Source organism: Platichthys flesus, chromosome 12, assembly GCF_949316205.1.
Source record: "Platichthys flesus chromosome 12, fPlaFle2.1, whole genome shotgun sequence".
Taxonomy (NCBI): Eukaryota; Metazoa; Chordata; class Actinopteri; order Pleuronectiformes; family Pleuronectidae; genus Platichthys; species Platichthys flesus.
Window position 1 is genome coordinate 694,479 of NC_084956.1, and position 18,825 is coordinate 713,303.

Here is an 18,825-nt window from a genome sequence, read left to right on the forward strand (position 1 = left end):
AATAACACAAAACACTTCTGAAACAATCCTACACTACAAATATACTGCAAACGATAATCTTGGAGATTCAGGATGTAGATGTTTCAATATTTCAATTATTTTGTTACGTTAAAAAGTGCCAGTTATTATTGCAAGCAGTAAAGTGTCTTTTGTAGCTGACACCAGCTCCTCCGGTCCGCTAGGGGGCAGCAGCTCAACACCGAGAGGAAAGTAGAGATTCATTCAAAACACAACGCTCTGTAAATATATCTAAAATACAAATGCACAACAGGGTGAACACATATTGAGAAACAACACACACATACACACACACACAACATGTTTTCATTATTTGGACGAGGTTATACGAGCGAGGGTTCTACTTCCGGTTAGTCACTGCCTTGACGAGGAACCCGGTTGCCTAGCGACCAGTGGAAGAGTAGCGTCGGCTAGCTGTGGTTAGCTAACTAGCGAAGTGGTTAGCTAACTAGCGAAGTGGTTAGCTAACTAGCGAAGTGGTTAGCTAGCTAGCGAAGTGGGTAGCTAACTAGCGAAGTGGTTAGCTAGCTAAAGAAGTGGTTAGCTAGCACATGGGTTCTGTCCCGGGATGAAATGCCTCTCAGAAGAAGCGGAGCTCTGCAGCGGCTCCAGAGAGAAGGGGACGACATCCGGAAGCAGGTGCGTTCGTTAGTGGGAAGGTTTCAACTGGAAGATCACCGACATGATGTCGGTGATCCTGTTGGTCGGTGGATGTACAACCGACCAACAGGATCACAGACTCTGACCAGAGACTCTCATTGATATAATGTCAGTGATCTTGGGGACAGACCAACATGTCTGTGATGCTGTTGGTCTTTGGATGTACCACCGACATCATGTCTGTGATCCTGTTGGTCTGTGGATGTCTGTGCGTCTGATCGTTGTATTTCAGCGAGCGATGTAAACAAAGGTCAAAGTTACGAACTTCTTCCCGATCACGTGAGCTTGGTGGATGATGTTTGAGCTGAGGTTCGAAGTAGCAGCTGACTCGTTCAGTGAAGATCTGGGTTAGAACGAGAGGAGCATGCAGGAGTAGATGTTAGATGAGGAGCAGATGTTTGCTGAAGGAGCAGATGTTAGATGAAGGCTGGGTCAATGGGCTTCAACGCTCACTGAAGTAAACAATGATAATAACCTGTGGGTCATCGAGCACCTCAGCGAGCTCAACCGTCCTGTGTGTGGTTCTGACCCAGGTGGACCGGCTGCTGAAGGACGTGCAAAGTCAGGCTGGATCCACGGAGGAGGCGTCTCGCAGGTAAACAGCTGAGTCAGGGTTCCTCTGGAGTCTGGAGCTTCTCCTCCTCCAACACCTCGACCTTCATCCTGGTCACAGTTTGTCTCCTGAGGTCTGATTTGAACTGTGTGTGTTTCAATAAGATGTCGAGAGCTGCAGGTGTCAGCTGAGAAGACCCTGAGGACGCTGAGGACACTAACCAAGGTCGGTGCTGAGCAGTCAGTTCTACAACTATTCATCTCATCTCCAACGTGCAGAACATACACAACAATCATTTTACTGACAAACACAAATTGTTCATATCCTGCAACTGGAGGATAATTGTGGTTAGAAATCAATCGTCCAAGACGACCTTTTATCCAAACTGAGTTTTTTCTGTAGGTCATTGAGGAGAATGGATGAAGATGAACAAACATCACATACAAGTGTCAAAGAAAGACAGATGTCCTCCTGTTAAACTGTGTAGTGAGTGCTGCTCAGGTGTTGTTCACCTGGATGAAGTGTGATTGTGTTGCTTCCCAGGATGATGATCTGGCTCCTGTGGGAAACTACGCCCAGAGGAAACAGGAAGAAGAGACTCGGCTGCAGAACGAGCTGCAGCGGCTGGACTCGCTCTCGCTGCAGCTCTCACCTCCAGGACCCAGCACAGCCGCTGGGTCAGTGACACACAGACATGACACGCTTCATTCATTATTGTTTACTTATGATACGTATTTTCTCTGTTATTCACTCATGAACATCATCTTCCTTGAAAGCAACCTACAAAAATGTAATGTACTTGAAGCTGAACAGAAACGTCATTTTCAAAGTACAAGTTTAAAATGTTCTTGTTGTCGTCTTTTCGTCCACAGTTATTCTCCAAAGGAAGAAAGTGATAACGACGACGAAGACATTAATAGTGATGATGATGATGATGATGACGATAACAGTGATGAGGAGGAAGATGAGCAGCGAGCTGGGAAACCCCCCTCCCAGTCAGCCTCTCCCAACTACAGAGTCCTCAGTGATTTCCAAGGAGAGCAGGAGGGAGATCTGTCTGTTCAGGTGAAGTGACCTGTCTCTGCATCAAGCAACAGAGAAGATTCTTCTTTGTGCCTCATACTTAATGTTCAGCTCTCTTTGGGTGTGTGGTTAACTTCAGCATGATTTCTTATAGGAATCAGATACATCAGTCAATCAAACTTTATTTGCAGAACCCCTAATTCACAAGTCCCAGTTTGTGTCCTCGTCTTTAACGAGGTGAGACGTCCTCTGTTCTTCACCCTCAAGAGTCAAACTACTGAAACCTTCAACAGGTGAAGAAGGTGGAAACCTCAGAGACACATGTGAGGACCCGTGTCCCAGGACGGACACTAGTCCAACAGATGTCAAGTGTAACAGAGGACATCAGAAAGATCCGAGTCTTTACAGCTTTGATTAGAATAAACAGTTACAGTAAAATACATGTGATGCAAGGACTTATGTGATATTTAACTTTATGTAAACAGGCCAAAGCCCAGGTTTGAATTCCAGACCTGGTTGTCGTTGACTTTCATCTCCTTGTATCTCACGCTGCACCTGCTGACTGAGGATCTGTGAATCTTTGAGTTCATTGGATGACTGTCTCTGTTTCCAGAGCGGAGACGTGTTGAGGATCATCAGGAAGACGGCAGACGGATGGTGGCTGGCTCAGGACGGGGGGGGCAACAGAGGAGTGGTTCCAAAGACCTACCTGAAGGTAACACAACCTGCTCAGAGTCTGCACCACACAGTGTCCAGCAGCCCCTGTGGATTCACACAAGCTCTTATGATGCAATTGTGAACATGGCGAATGGTATAAAGAGAAGACATTGGAAAAAAAGATTCATTCATATTCATAGAGATTATAAAGCGAAAGTAAATGTTGTGCTACTGTCAAATTCTTCAGATTGATTCTGGTGTTGATGACGACGATGATGATGAAAATGAGGAAGAGTCATCATCAGAGGAGGAAGAGCCAGATGGTGAAGATCTGACTGATGACAAACAGAGGTTCAACTTTTTAATCATATTTTAAGTTTAGTGACATTTAGCAGCTGCTTGTTGTGTGTGTGTGTTGTCAATCAGATTAAACAGAGTTCCAGAATTTATCCAAATAATGAACAACCATCAAATGTCGATCATTTGAATATTGGTGTGAAACTAAAAGAGAATGCTGTTTCCAGTGGGGCTCCACATTCAAACTGGTCCACTGTGAGGAAGGCTCTGACTGAGGTACAACTACGTTATGAACTTAATTCAACTAGAGCTAATACCACCGTAAGTTAACCTATAACAATAGTGTGTGTGTGTGTGTGTGTGTGTGTGTGTGTGTGTGTGTGTGTGTGTGTGTGTGTGTGTGTGTGTGTGTGTGTGTGTGTGTGTGTGTGTGTGTGTGTGTGTGTGTGTGTGTGTGTGTGTGTGTGTGTGTGTGTGTGTGTGACAGATTGATGCAACAGATGTGCTCTCTGCCATGGGGGCTATACCTTCTGGATTTAGACCTTCAACTCTCAATAAATTGCTGGTGGAGGAAGGTCATTACACACACACACACACACACACACACCTGTCATTGGCTGTACTTGTAATATGACCATATCTTCGTTCTTTAAACCAGAGACAGCATTTGGATGATTCTCTCACATTTATTGTCACCACCTCATCATCACATTTAATCTCTTTGTGTTAAAAATCAAAGTGATAACGTTGTGTATCTGGTTCTAGGTGTAACGTACAGAGGAAGTCAGCATATTCAGCCTGATCTCAGCCAATCACAGCTCTCCTTTAAGGACCTCTTCCTGGACCCAGACACCGGCAGGGTGAGGCGCTCTCTCTCTCTCTCTCTCTCTCTCTGACTTGAATCCGGTCTGATCCCCGTGACCTTCCGTCTCCTGTTGTGCAGGTTCGTGCTCGGCAGGTCCGCACTTGTGTCTGTTTCACTTTGTGGAGCTGCAAGATGATTCCCACCCCGGGGGTCGGAGTCCAGGTCCTGAGCCGCCACATACGCCTCTGTGCCTTCGATGGAACTCAGGTATCAGCGGTTCCAGTTCATACTGGGCAGCTTGTTGTGCAGCTCTACTTGATTTCCTGTATTTCTTCTCTGAGTTTTCCCTGTGAATCCATCTTTGAACCACCGGTGCTACGTGTCGTACTCTTCTCTTCACTGCTGGTTCTGTGATTGATGTGCTCCAGATGTTCAATCCCAGAGTTTCCTTCAACGAGCTGACCTTGTGTTTCAGGTGTTGAGTAACATCCACACAGTTCGGGCCACTTACAACCACAAGAGCCCAAAGACCTGGAGCTTCTCCCCCCGGGTGTGTTTCCCTCTGTGGTGAACTTTGATAAACTGTCACTACAAACCTGATGATCTTATTCTCTTTATCATGAAACCTAATGTTGAGCATGATCCAGAGTGTAAAGATGTCCGGTGCGTTCCACCCAGATGACAGGTGTCCTCCCCGCCCTCCTGGATGGAGACTGTTTCCTCCGCTGCAGCTCTGCGTCCCCGGACCTCGGGATCCTCTTTGAACTGGGGGTCACTTTCATACGGAATGTGAGGACAGACACATTCGATCGTGATGAGATGTAAAACAAATGTGATGGAGAAAATAAGAAACGTGTGCGTGTGCGTGTGCGTGTGCGTGTGCGTGTGCGTGTGTGTGTGTGTGTGTGTGTGCGTGTGCGTGTGTGTGTGTGTATGTGTGTTGTAGTCGACGGGTGAGAGAGGAGAACTGAGCTGCGGCTGGTCGTTCCTCAAACTGAGCGACGACACGAGGAATCCACTTCCCACCAGGTACACACAAGCATTTGAAATCAGCCAGACACACATCAGGGTCACTCAGGGCTTTTCCATATATGTGCCTGTGTAAATTCATCTGAGCCTGTAACCTGGGTCTAGGACCTATGAGCTGCCGGTGAACGGGGGGACTCCCTACGAGAAGGACGTGGCGATGGAAGCTTCAGGCACCAGAGGATGTAAGAGGATGCAGCGGAGCTCAGAAGAAGTCCACACAGGAAGTGACTGTGGTGAAACCTTTCCATGTGTCTGTCCTCTCAGCTCCAGCCGCCGGTGTCTTCCAGCAGATGCTTCAGGCCAGACGGCAGCCGAGACTGATCGTCAGGCTCAGATCCACCAGCAGCCGGATCAGGAAGCAGCTCAGGTGGGATCCAGAGACATCCCCTCAGCCTCATGTGTACACACTAAACTGCAGAAGGTGTGTTAGTGACGTGTGTGTGTCCCTCAGTCTCCTCCCCGACACTCTGCTGCACTGTGAGAGCTGCGTCCACCTGCTGGCTCTGCACAGACAACTGTTAGCTGACACACTGCTGATGGACAGGCCCACCATGCAGGATGCAGGTACCACACCTTCCTCTGATCCACACTGCACACATCACTGGTTTCATAGGAGCCTTATGGAATGTCACTTCTGTTTCAGATCTAATCTGCAGTCCGGTTCTTTCTACATTCCCTGTTCTGTTGGACCAGCTGGACCTGCTGGACGCTCTCAGGGTCAGTTCAGGGGGAGTCCGTCCTGCGTCCCGGGTTAAAGCACAAAACTTTGAATCCAGATTCTTTTAGCAGCGTTACACATTGTAGTGTCGAATTAAAGAAATGATAATTATATTTATACGTTTTCTGACAGATTATCAAATAAATGTGTTTCTATGCCTGAAATGATCAGTATTTAGCATTTCTCATGGACAGTTGAGAATCCTTTGATAACAAGTCATGAAAAGTCTCCTGACACACTCAATACAATATTTGAAGGTTAGTTTCTTCTGCAGCTGATTGGCTCATCCCGTCGCTATAATAGCAAGAAAATCCCAAATATATTATGTTCTGTAGTAAAGTGATTTAAGTGAGAAAAGCTAAATAATCTTAATTTTGCATGTGAACGATGTGTTGTCCTCAGGGTGCGTGGCTGGAAACTGAGATCAACATGAGCCGAGCACAGAAGGTGAGAGCTACTGTGTATGTTGGTGTAGTACCAGTGTCGACCTGTAGAGGGTGAGCTCACAGTGTGTTTGAGTGTGTCCCTGCAGACCCAGGACCAGCTGGTGTAAACTGCAGCTTCCTGTCTGTGTGTTGCAGAGAGACTTGTCTTTCCTCAAGCAGGAGTTTGTGAAGGTCTACATGTCGTCCGTCTACTTCCTGCTCCACTCGCCCTCGCTGCCCCCCCACCGCTGGGCCGACCCCCCCTCGGAGCAGCAGCGGGCCAGAGTCATCTACTCCACCCTGGACTCCCTGAAACAGCAGCAGCACACCACGGGCCAATCAGGATGCCCGGAGGTGTACGTGGACCCCATGCACCCCCACCTCGCCTTCGATATCACAGAGTTGACCTTTGACCTCCTCCATGTAGCGAGGGGATGATTACATCACTCAGGGGGAAAGTACAACAATTGATTGTATGTTTATGAAATACTCTACATTTTTTTAATAAGGTGTCAGCTCGGTTTACTAACCCTTGATGTGCCATAAATACATTTATGAAACATGAAAACCTAAAGATAAAGCTGCTAATGTTTTTATATTTTTGTCTTTGTCAATGAATATGATTAGAAGACAAACTACGGTAGGATTCTCCATTTCTTAATAATTACTGTGGCTCTTCATCAAAACTCTAATTATATAAAAATGAATGATCACGAATAAATACCTAATTTCTTTACTTAATCAAAAAGGGGCCAATAAACCTGAGGAGCAGCTGGAAACAGATGATTCCTCAACACAAGTGAATATTAGAGAATGTGTTCAGAGCTGATGGTGACAGAACCATGTGTGTGGGACTGACTCAGGATCAGTATAACTAAGGAACATGTCCTATAACCACACTTCTCCACATGTCTATTCTGTGACAGGAGATGAAGTTCAGCTTTAAGAAATGCTAGCACGACGCAAACTCATTAATATACAAAACATCCACAAAGACATCTTTGTGCAGCAGCGTGAGAACTGAGAGGCTGAAGAGTCTGTTGATAGAACGGTGGGAAATGAAGGTTGAGCTAATGAAGACAAAGGTCACATTATCATTGTGTGTCTTAAATCACAGTTACACACTTTGTGTGTCTGTACAAATACAACCAGAGATGAACAAGAAGCATGTGTTCATACTTTATCATATTGTCTAATAAAATGATCTTAGTCGATAATCAGATGTTTCAGCCTCATGATCTGACTGTTCACTGACCAGCTCAACTCATCTCTCCACCCATTACCACATCAGTTGTGTGTGTGTGTGTGTGCGTGTTTGTGTGTGTAGTGTAGAGTTACAGTTAATAATTAGTCTCCTGTGGTCTTTTATAGCCCGGTATAAAACACCCGGAGCAGTGAGAGGTTGAATCAGTCGAGCACAGAGCGGCTGAGATTGTCCCTCAGTTGTGGTTTCATGTCTCCACTGGATCTCAACAATGATACAACAGTTGAACAACAATCTGCAGACACATAGTTTAACACCTGAATGTAGCAATGAAACTAAAGTCTTCTAAAAGGCACACAGGATATTTCCCCCTTCATGGATCCTGTGTTATTTCTCCATGTTTCTATGGATTAAACAAAGACACAACAAGTTACCTGTGGAGTTCGTGTGAGTCAAAGGTTTATCCTTCATGAGTTAAATTCATTTCTTCACTTTTACATATCTACAGCACCTGGTTTTAGAAATTTCTCTCAACTTACTGTAGGTAGACAGGTCGTCTTTATTAATTCTATTAAGACATTCATTCATCTTTTTATTTTTTTGTAGATTTCCCAAAGAAAGATTCCTGGACTTGGCCAGAGACCAGACGTCTGCGTCCACTGGTCTGATTTTATTTAAGGAGACTGTCTCGTCTGTCCGGCTGCTTTTAATACACAAAGATGTAAGACACTAAAAAAAGAAATATATACAAAACCATATTTGATTTCCCAAAATTCTATAAAACTGTAATTATTATATAAAAACCAGCCTGAGGACAAATATCCACAGGATTTGAAACAGGGTTCTTAACAGCTGGAACACAAGTTCTCCATAAATTAACACAAGCCTCACATCACATTCTTCATATCAAATCTATGTCACAGACATGAAGGTGAAATATTGTTTGTCTCTTCTTGCTCTGGGCAGGACATGTTTCCCAGTACCTGGTCCCACCCGTCAACGTGGGACTGGTGTGGGTCCACTGACGTCTCTCCGGCTGCTAACACACAAACCTCAGCTTCTTATCCTATAACCAGTTTAACACACAACTTGACTTCTGACCTTTAGGTGGTCTCTTGTTCAAATGAGCACGGGCTCAATGACCCAACATAAACCTGCGTTCCTCAGGGCTTGTCGCTAAGTGTTAACACAATCACACACTCAAACACACACAAACACACTGGTCATTTCCTTGGTGTTGTGTTTGCTGTAGAACAATATTGCATATCCAGTATTTCCAGATTCCTGAGCTGTTGCCCTGGTGATGCTGCCTGTGAAGCAGAATCTTAAAAGTATATATTCATATCTCTGAGGACCAATGAAAAACTCTGAGTAGACAAGACTTATGTTTCCTGATCCTTTGATTTGTTTGATTCCAGAGAAACGTTGTGATGAAGCAACAGAACAGCAACGACCAATCACCACAGAGGATTCATGATTAGGATCAGAGGAATTTAGTGATTGTTCTATGATCTAAGATGTTATGAAGATGAATATAAACTAAAATTAACAATGATAAAATTCTGAGTTGAACATATAAAAATGACTTTCTGCCATTTGATAGTTTTTATATTGATTATTAGACTTGCTTCAGAAAACCAGTGATAAGCATCAGACTCACAAATTACATTTTCACTACTCATGTGACTTCCATCTTTGATTGATCTGTGTTTCCAACTGTAACTAGCAGATTTTATATTGAAAAATTAACGTTGTAACGTTGTGTCCACAGGAAAACAATATACATAATAAATATTATAATAAATATCTTAACCAACACACACTGTGCCCTCAGCCTTCTGTGATTGGCTGCTTGTTCGTCAACAGAGGAATCAGCCAATCAGTGCATTGATTATATATTTTTATAATTACCTCAGCCAAGGAGGTTATGTTTTCACCCCCGTCCATTCGTGTGTCAGCAGGATTATCCCTGAAGGATGTGAAGCATCTGGACAAAAGGGGCGGGGCTACACTTCGTTTTTTGTTGTGACACATTTTCACAAATTTCCCAGAGAATTTATTCAAGGATCAATTTGAGTAAACATCTTAATTACTAGAGAAATGAAATGTTTGTCATGTGTTCAAATACTGTAACTCTCACAACCGATGAAAACCATAATTACTTAATACACCTTTAATAAACGTGGTGAACAATAGTAGAAGAGGAGGAGGAGGAGAGGAGGGAGAGGGAGAGAAGGAGGAGGAGGAGGAGGAGGAGGAGGAAGAGGAGGGAGTGGAGGGAGAGAAGGAGGAGGAGGAGGAGGAGACACCTCCAGGTCAGGACCAGTTGAGCAGGAAATCAGGAGTTTCCTGGGATCAGCTGAGCTTGAGCTGGAAAAACGATCCAGGACAGATTTTTTCTTTGTAAAAATCAATTCACTAAAACCTGCGTTCACAGATTCTTTAAACAATAAAACATCTCAATTCTGCAATATAGAAAATCAGAGAGGGAGCAGGGACTTGAACCCAGGCCATAGGGATGTGTGTTAACCTTCAGCTGCTGTGTGTCAAACACTCCGGATTGTGTTTCAGATTTGTCATCCAAAACACTCATGTGTACCTAGGGAGGTCAAAGGTCAGGGGACAGAGTCACAGAGGATCGGTTGAAACTGGATCCGACCGGATCAGGACCTTTACAACCTGAGACGTCACACGTTGGTCTATCTTCAGTCACCTCTGCCTAAGAGATATAAAACATATTTACAGATTTAAAGTTTTTAATGTCTGTCAGCAAATGAAGAAATGGCCTCTCTTCATTATGTTAAGATGCAAATCAAAACAATTAAATAATAAGCTAGTTACAGAACATTCATCTGAATGAGGGGAGACAAACTGTGATGACTCTAAATCTAACTGCAGCTCTGACGTCCACGTCCCTGGAGGTAGAAGCTCTGACACCTCCCCACGTTGATCATCCTTCATGTGTGTTCATGCTTCTGAACTAGAGGAACTTCTGTGGAGTTAATGACCTCATCTAAGATCTGAACCCTGCACCACGAGACCAGAACCCGTTAAAACCACCTTGGGGTCTGAGATCGGTTAAAACCCTCAAATAAAACAAAGTGTGATAAAAGAACCTGAGCTGAAGAACCAGGAAGACCTCACGTCCTTCTTCTGGCTCTGGTTCAAACCAGTGATGTGGGACTGGATCTCCTGCTCGCTGACCTTTCACCCCGGAGCATCGGGGGAGGCGGAGGCACCAGCAGGTGGAGGCAGGGCGGGTCAGCGCCTCAGATCAGAGCAGGTTTCTCCCTCTGACCAACATGGAAGCTTCTTCACGGCTGCACTCGCTGCAGATTCTCTGGTAGAAGCCGGTTGGGCTCCGTGTGCAGAAGGTTCCACAAGCAGCTGGACGTCTGAAGATGAACCTGACAGCTTGTGTCCTGAGCTGGAGAAGAAACGGAGATTCACAGGAGAGCTCTTCACTTTCCACTTCACCCTTCAGCTTGATTCTTTAACCTCCATCGCTCCCGGGTCAAACATGACTTGATTGAACCGGTTATTTCTGAACAAGGTCACAAGTTGGAGAAACTTTATTTAAATCTCCAGAAGCTATCGACAGAGAAACTTATTAACTTATTTGTTTAATATCATTATAGTTAAATATTGAAGAAACTTTCCTTCTTTATTTCCAGCTTGAGAGGAAGTAAAGCAGATGATGATGACAGCCACAGAGAAGTGATGTGACCGTGTTTGTGTTGTTATTTTGTGACACCGCAGCAGAGCGACATCAATCTGACCCCAGGAGGAAAGGTTCAGAGTCGTCCAACACAATGCGTTTTGTATATTGTTCTGTGTTTTAATCCCTCAGCCTAGAAACCATCACGCTGTGTTTGTCAGTTTCAACCGGGCGACCCACTCGCACACAAAAGAATCATTTATTGTCTCACATACCTCACGTATGTGTGGCTCACAGCAGATTGACATGAGTCATCTGTGATAAGGAGGTTTTATTTATTTTGTCTTAAAGGGTTTTATGGAAGATTGAGAAATACTGATTTCCACGAAAACTTGGTGGAAAGATTCAAAATGATTTAAAAAAAGAGGAATTCGATTTTGATGGCTGGAGGTGAAGAAAGAGGCGGATCCATGATTCTTTTCCTTTTCCTAAAAAACGAGGGGTATGGCCTATTTTTACGTTTAACTCCACAAATCTCCTGAAACCTGAAAACTTGTAACTGGGCCACTCCCAGCTTCTCTGGTTCCATTTGCTTTGTCTTGTTTCTCTGTAAACACTTCACATGAGTCCTGTTCGTCCTTCTCTGGATCCTGATGCTGCTTCCACAGCATCTGCACAGGAAAACCCATCTATTCAAACTGGACTCCATGACCTGGTGCTGGTCCCAGTCAAAGCTGCTGGTTAATCGCCAGCATCACAAACACCTCAAACATTTCACTGTACGATGGACGACATTAAACTTGACGTGAATCAGCTTCCACAGCATCACTCTGTTGTGTGCATGTAAACCAACACACCTGCTTTTATAGACTCACACACAAACTCCATAAACATATGAGGGCACACACACATTCACACAGAGAGAGAGAGAGAGAGAGAGAGAGAGAGAGAGAGAGAGAGAGAGAGAGAGAGAGAGAGAGAGAGAGAGAGACAGAGAGAGAGAGACAGAGAGAGAGAGAGAGAGAGAGAGAGAGAGAGAGAGAAACCCAAAACCACCTGTCTAACTGGTAGCTTCAAGTAGAGGGATGGAGGGGTAGGTGCAGTGGAGGAGGGAGGAGTAGAGAGAGAGAGAGAGAGAGAGAGAGAGAGAGAGAGAGAGAGAGAGAGAGAGAGAGACTTATAAAAAGCAGATTAAAGCAGATTACACATCTCATTGTAGAGGACTCACACACACACTGTTTGGACTATGGCTTCCACCACCTCCGGGGACGTTCTGCCCACCGGCTGCAGGATCTTCACCTCCGTTCCCGACCTCTTCTTCCTTCCTGAGTTTGTGAGTTTCTCATTTGATGCCTTTCAGTCTTGTTGGTGGAGTCTCCATCTTCAGTCCAGGACTCAGGTCCATGTCACCGGTCTTTGTGTCTCGACCTGTCTCCTCCTCACTGCTGCATGGAGACACAGATCAGTTCACTTCTTCTGAGCTTTTGGAACCAAGTCGTCCTCAGAGGACAAACGGATTCCTGGGTAAAATGCATGTTTCTATCTCTAGACAAAAGTGGGTGCTGAGAAATGTCTCAGTCACATGATGAGAACTGTAAATATCAAGAAACAATGCTCCAGTTACATGTTTAATCCAGAGCTGAGCAAACACATTTAAAATGGGATTTAAAAATCCCATTTTAAATATGTCAAATTTTAAATATTCTCCACCCTAATGCATTTTAATTGTGGAACAAAGGTCTTCTCTGGATTTAAATAATAGTTTTAACATCACTTTGACCAGAATGTTGTTTAATCCTCTAATGTCTGAATCAGTAAACTACAATCATTTAAACTTGGGAGCTAAACTCACATCATAACCTGAGTTTGAATTCATCGTCTTCAGGGTGTGAAACCTGGAAGATTAAATCTGAGCGACGCAGGTGGAAAAAACGGTTTGAGGTGTAGAGGGACGTGGGGGGGTGGGGGGGTGTTGACTGCTCCGGTCCGAGTTTGCACTGTAAATCTAAACCATCACAGACACATAAAGGGCAGGGAGGGAGAAGTGGCTGGACCGGTTTTTGGTCCAGTGTCGGTTTTCAGGAATGTACCTGGATGATGGAGCGGTTACAAACAGAGAGGACCCCCCCAGACCCCCCCCCCCCCCCCCCCCCCCCCCCCCCAGTGGAGCCCCTGTTGTGTTCTCAGACTCAGAGAAGTGAGCTCATGAGGTGGAGCGGCCTTTAGGAAAGTTACGTAGAGCGGTTCCCTTCTCTCTGACCACTTTCCAGAGCAGAATGAACACAAGCCCACCTCTACCTTCTAGACTGAAGTGATGAAACCTTTTCCAGAGCAGCAAATCAACCACGATGTACCAGTGAGATGCCGAAGCTGCAGAGGTCACCTCCCAATGCTCGCAGCCTCGCCCCAGTTTAAGGACAGGTTGAAACCAGTCTGCACCAAGAACAAACTGGTGTGAAAGGTCTTTCCAATGGAACCGTAATGGGCTTCAGGCCAGTTCCCTCTCTATCGGAAGGCCCTGCATGTATACATATGAGTGAATACAGGTTCTGAGCAGCACAGAGATGATGATGTAATGTTGCTGACACGCCGGAGGGAACTTATGCAAATAGGTTTCACAGGAATGAACGGTGGCTTCAGGTGTTTGTTCAGATGAGATCACTTCTCCTTCTCTCACTCCTTACTGAGTTTGAAGGATATGGTCCCAAACGTTCATATTAGTTATTGTGTACATTATACAGGATCTTATGTTGATTTCTTTACTTTTCACGTTGAGTAGAAAAACATTCAACTTCACTTGAAATTCTCAGCTTCATAGAAAGTAAATTACGCTGAAATAAATCCTATAGCAATGTGCACTTTCATATAAATATGTATAAGCATCAAATAACATATAGTTAAATTACGTCGACTCATAATATTTTCTCTGGGTGAGACTCTGGTGAGGTCCTGGGATCCTCAGAGGCTCGGACTCCCAGCAGGTTGTAGAAATCCGGGCGTGGCACATTCTCTGCATGTGGGCGTTGGTTGCTGAGTTACAAAATGCACAGCGGCTTAATTTTTATTGTCCAGTAACTTTGTGCGTCATTCAAATTATTGTTCGTTTATCTGCGGATAAAAAGAGCGAATAGATGAAAAAAGCTCCTAAAAACCAACATTTAAAGGAGCTCGGATGGTTGGTTGTTCCCTCTGATCTTAGAGTCACTTCAGTAAAGTCCAATGAAAAGAGTTTTATTGAGAAAAATCCTGAGATTAATCTGCAGCAGCAGGAGCAGATCCAGGTCTTTACGTTGAGGTTCTCAGAGGAACCCTGTGGATTTCATGTCTGTGGTCAGAGGAACTTCTTGTTGTTTTATTTGAGGGAAATGTCTGAAGCATCTGAAGGAGCCTGGAGGGGTGAAGGTGAATTGTTGAGCTGCAACACGTGAAGACGACTTTGAACACGTTCCCTGAATTCAGCCGTTGATACTTTCGATTCACAAACAACTGTTACGAGTCTTCGCTGAAACAAAAGTCTTATCGTGACTCAGATGAGAAGTTTCACTATGAGGAGTGAAGGACATCAAAGGACCTGTTTGTGTTTCACTGGGACTCTTATCACGGAACCAGGTTCCATCAAAGAGCCAAAGAGTCTCTCAAGCACAGTGTTTGTCAAGGGAGGAGAGAGTGAGACACCAGAGGGCGAGTGAGTGTGTGTGTGTGTGTGCGTGTGTGTGTGTGCATGTGTGTGTGTGTGTGTGTGTGTGTGTGTGTGTGTGCGCTTTGGCCCAACCCTTGCTGTAAAGATAAAAACTCACTTCACACATATTCAGAAGCCAAGACAATCCTCTGTTTTCTGTTTGGAAGTTTAAAGTCTGAGTTAAACTTTGAGAAGCTTTCAGTGGTCATGATGCCTCTGTTGAGTTGCTTTATGGGAAATGTAGGATGCAATGTGTTAGTCTCTTGCAGCTTTATGTTGAAGAAGTGAAAGCTGTGATTGACATTGACAGTCATTCATATGAATCCTCCTCCACGTCCTCGGAGCTTCACAGAGAGTTTGGTTTGTCTGCTCAGCACCAATCAGACGCCCTGAGCCAGCAGCAGGAGGTCGTTGTTTCGCCTCAGCTCTTCTCTTATTGGCTCATTTTCAATCAGAGCATTGAAAGTAGTTTTGTTGATCGTCTAGTTGAGGATAAGGTCTTAAAAAACATGGTTAGAGGAAATATGGATCTTTTAAACCATGGAAACAGGATCTATATGAATGCCGGATGACACCAGATCTCTTCTCCCCCCCCCCCCCCCCCCCCTGCAGGTGATCGGAGGTCTGGTGTGGATCCTGGTGGCCTCGACCCGCGTGATGCCTGAGAACCCTCTGGGCTGGGTGATGTTCGTGTCCGTCTTCTGCTTCGTCTTCACTACGCTCTGGTTCTTCATCTTCATCTGTGGAGCCAATCAGAGCAGCGTCTGGCCCTCCCTGGTGAGACCCCCCCCCTGCTGATTGGCCCTGTTGGACAAATGGTTAACAGTAGATAAGAAGATGTGGCCACTTGGTTACTGCTCATCATTTGAGACTCGGGGGATTGATAATGGTTGTGTTTTTTTATATGTTGGTGGAATATTGGGTAATAACCTCCCATCTCTCCCTCTCTCTCTCTGTCTCTCTCTCTCTGTCTCTGTCTCTCTCTCTCTCGCTCTCTCTCTCTGTCTCTCTCTCTCTCTCTCTCTCTGCAGGATGTGGGTTATCATTTTATCGCGGTGGTTTTCTACCTCAGTGCGTCGGTGGATTTGGCGTACATCACGGTTGTGTGGGGACAAGTCTCCTTTCTCTCACCTGCTGATCTCAAAAACTTTCGACTGGATATCGCTGCAGTGGTATGACACAATGAAACAACACACACACACACACACACACACACACTTAACTCAGCCTAAACCTTGTGGAGTAATGGCATAAAGCAGGGAAATGGAGAAACTGTTGAAAGTGCAGATTTCTCTTCTTGCAGCTCTGAGGCGAAACATCTTTGATATTCATTTCCATCCTGTAGTTACCGCCTCCGTCCTCCAGGTGTGAATCAGGTGCTTGTGTGTTTTCAGGTGATGTCCTTTGTGGCCACGCTCCTCTACTTCCTTCACGCCATTTTCTCTGCCATCCGATGGAAGAGGTCCTGAAACCAAAGCCAGAGGAACCGAGCTGAGCTGCCAGCTCCACACGGAACCATGGTTATTCTTTTGTTCTTTTTTATTTTATTATTATGCTTTTGAACTAATGTGGGAAATCATTAAATGAATGAGAGGAAAACAAGCAGGATGAGGAAGTTTTTCATTGTATAGCAATAACAATATTAATAATATGAATTAATAAGACCACATGTGGCCTAACCAGTCAATTGACCAGTCAAACAACCAGGCAATCAATCAATCAATCAATCAATCAATCAATCAATCAATCAATCAATCAGCACCAAATTACTCAAACTCTGTGACGTGAACTCGTCTACGTAGAAATATGCTTCATAAATCAAACTTATTATTGTTATTGTTAAGATAACTTGATGAGGACATAACAAACAAAATTCTAAAAACAGCAGTGCCTTTACTTTTTTCACTTTTTATAATCTTCTGTTTATTTTCACACTTTTTATAGACTTGCTGTATTTTCACTGTTTTCATGAAGACGTATGACGGATCAATGATGAAGTTTTGGAAGTAAAATTTTCTACAAATCCAAGCTGTTGTTGAAGTTCTTCTCCATGTTTTCTATGAACCAGTGATAAATGTATAAATATAGATCTATAAACAACTCAAGCTTTAGTTCTTTGTTTCTGAAGGCCTCTGATTTCATGGGACGTTTATGGATGAACGTTTCCACGTGATTTATCATTTTAATGAAAACGTTCAAAACATTTCAACATGTAAATATTAAGAGGAGATTTATGATATGAATTAAATCGACATGATGGTTTCACTGTTTGTTCAGATGTTGAGAGACACAACAAAATCCTCACAGGCGGATTTGAGTATTTTCTACAACACTGAAACATTAGGGGGCAAGTTGATGATGTCATTTTCACCTTTTATCATTAACCTCTTCATCAGGGCTGGACGGAGGCAGCCATATTGAAACTGTAAGGATTTTTATTATTTATTACTCTGATGAACTTGTCCTTGGGCTTTCATCACATCATCTTCAACTTCTGGGAATGTCATCTCAACAGGATGGAGATATAATCTACCTCAGTACATTTGATTTCATCACACGGTGTGACCGTGGCGTAGCATTTTGAAAAGTTGTAAAAATGTTAATGAATCAGTGAAAAATGGGTTTTCACTCAAACCAGAGCTCTTGGGTGGGAACCTTGTTTAAAAAGGTTTTTTTATTGTGAAATATTTGCAGCAGCGTTAGACACACGGCTTCATACTTTATTGTTCAGTTATTATTTGAGGAAAAGGGATTTCTTTCATACGAGGCTATGATCATATTTTTGGTCATATTCAAATCAAATCCGATATGTAATCACTTTGTTGTTCAGTGGCAGCTCCTCTGCAGAACATGATGTGGAACTGAGAAGCTTCATATTTTGCATTGTAAACATTAATTGATATTAATTTGAATTACGTACATTGAAAAGAAAAAGTTGCATAACTGCCCTTCTTCGTGTATATTTATTTTTTGTACATTCAGCCTTTAACAGAATAGCAAAAGATTACAACTATGATCCTCCTTAGTTGATGTTTTTTGGAGATATCATCAACATCTCGAGTGTTTTCTGTCCCGGCTCCTAAACGGTGGAACCACCTCGACATCCGGACAGGAAGTCCACACAAACCAAAAACACACCTCTTCAGAATAAACCTTGAATCAAAGTTTAAACTTACAACTCAGTAGCACTTAAATATCACAAACTTATGGCACTTTGTAGTTTGACTTTCTTGAGGAAATTGTTCTTTCTTTATTCTGGTTGTTCTGGTTTGTTCCTCATGGTTGATGCTCTACTTGTGAGTCGCTCTGGATGAAAGTGTCACCTTATGAAACTCCGGTTACGTTCAACCAAACATCATCCAGCTGGTGATCGATCCCAGTATCACAGAACTGGGAAATAAACTCTGTTCTGCTTCTCGAGATAAAGAACTGGAGCAACATGAGAAAAGTTCCAGTAAATAAAAATCTTTCACAGGTTTGATCCTCGTGTGTGACTCGGCCGGGTTCTGCTCAAGTTCCAGCTTCACATGGAACAAACAAGATGGAATTGAATTAAAATAGAAAAATCATACAAATGAAGAAAGAAATAAAGATCTATAACTCTGTGACTGTCAGCCGTCAGATGATTCACTGAGGTGCAGGAGACAGATCAAGACCAGGATCACGAGACAGATCAGGACCAGGATCAGGAGACAGATCAAGACCAGGATCAGGAGACAGATCAAGACCAGGATCAGGATCCTTCCCTGAGGTGCAGGAGACAGATAAGGACCAGGATCACGAGACAGATCAGGACCAGGATCAGGAGACAGATCAAGACCAGGATCAGGATTCCTTCACTCAGGTGCAGGAGACAGATCAAGACCAGGATCACGAGACAGATCAGGACCAGGAGCAGGAGACAGATCAGGACCAGGATCAGGAGACAGATCAGGACCAGGATCAGGAGACAGATCAGGACCAGGATCAGGAGACAGATCAAGACCAGGATCAGGATTCCTTAACTCAGGTGCAGGAGACAGATCAAGACCAGGAGCAGGAGACAGATCAGGACCAGGATCAGGAGACAGATCAGGACCAGGATCAGGAGACAGATCAA

The 18,825-nt window shown here is 44.1% G+C and overlaps 3 protein-coding genes across 4 annotated transcripts in view; 2 read left to right on the top strand and 1 right to left on the bottom strand.

The window, feature by feature from the left end:
- LOC133966542 (basement membrane-specific heparan sulfate proteoglycan core protein-like) overlaps positions 1 to 18,825 on the bottom strand; it is a 298,590-nt gene that overhangs the window by 31,132 nt on the left and 248,633 nt on the right. The window lies entirely within an intron of this gene.
- On the top strand, positions 340 to 7,407 carry nphp1 (nephronophthisis 1). Of its 2 annotated transcripts, XM_062400938.1 has the most exons (20): positions 344 to 657; positions 1,212 to 1,273; positions 1,396 to 1,456; positions 1,775 to 1,908; positions 2,104 to 2,296; positions 2,868 to 2,969; positions 3,159 to 3,262; positions 3,436 to 3,484; positions 3,696 to 3,783; positions 3,974 to 4,068; positions 4,152 to 4,280; positions 4,489 to 4,563; positions 4,692 to 4,802; positions 4,960 to 5,042; positions 5,148 to 5,224; positions 5,307 to 5,409; positions 5,494 to 5,606; positions 5,686 to 5,759; positions 6,163 to 6,207; positions 6,342 to 7,407. In XM_062400938.1, the coding sequence occupies exons 1-20, from the start codon at positions 592 to 594 to the stop codon at positions 6,621 to 6,623; spliced, it is 2,046 nt and encodes a 681-aa protein (XP_062256922.1). In that variant the 5' UTR covers positions 344 to 591; the 3' UTR covers positions 6,624 to 7,407. The 2 variants fall into 2 exon arrangements, with proteins under 2 accessions (XP_062256923.1, XP_062256922.1); XM_062400939.1 differs by lacking the exon at positions 6,163 to 6,207 and having other exon boundaries at positions 340 to 657.
- Positions 12,239 to 16,746, top strand: LOC133966437 (myelin and lymphocyte protein-like). Its single transcript, XM_062401368.1, has 4 exons — positions 12,239 to 12,380; positions 15,339 to 15,503; positions 15,758 to 15,898; positions 16,121 to 16,746. Exons 1-4 carry the CDS (start codon positions 12,294 to 12,296, stop codon positions 16,193 to 16,195), a joined length of 468 nt encoding a protein of 155 aa, XP_062257352.1. The 5' UTR covers positions 12,239 to 12,293; the 3' UTR covers positions 16,196 to 16,746.

Coding starts and splice junctions, on each gene's coding strand:
- nphp1 (XM_062400938.1), top strand. CDS start 592: ATGCCTCTCAGAAGAAGCGGAGCTCTGCAGCGGCTCCAGAGAGAAGGG. Junction 4,069..4,151: donor TGGACCCAGACACCGGCAGG/GTGAGGCGCTCT, acceptor CCTGTTGTGCAG/GTTCGTGCTCGGCAGGTCCG. Junction 6,208..6,341: donor ACATGAGCCGAGCACAGAAG/GTGAGAGCTACT, acceptor TGTGTGTTGCAG/AGAGACTTGTCTTTCCTCAA.
- LOC133966437 (XM_062401368.1), top strand. CDS start 12,294: ATGGCTTCCACCACCTCCGGGGACGTTCTGCCCACCGGCTGCAGGATC. Junction 12,381..15,338: donor TCTTCTTCCTTCCTGAGTTT/GTGAGTTTCTCA, acceptor CCCCCCCTGCAG/GTGATCGGAGGTCTGGTGTG. Junction 15,504..15,757: donor GCAGCGTCTGGCCCTCCCTG/GTGAGACCCCCC, acceptor CTCTCTCTGCAG/GATGTGGGTTATCATTTTAT.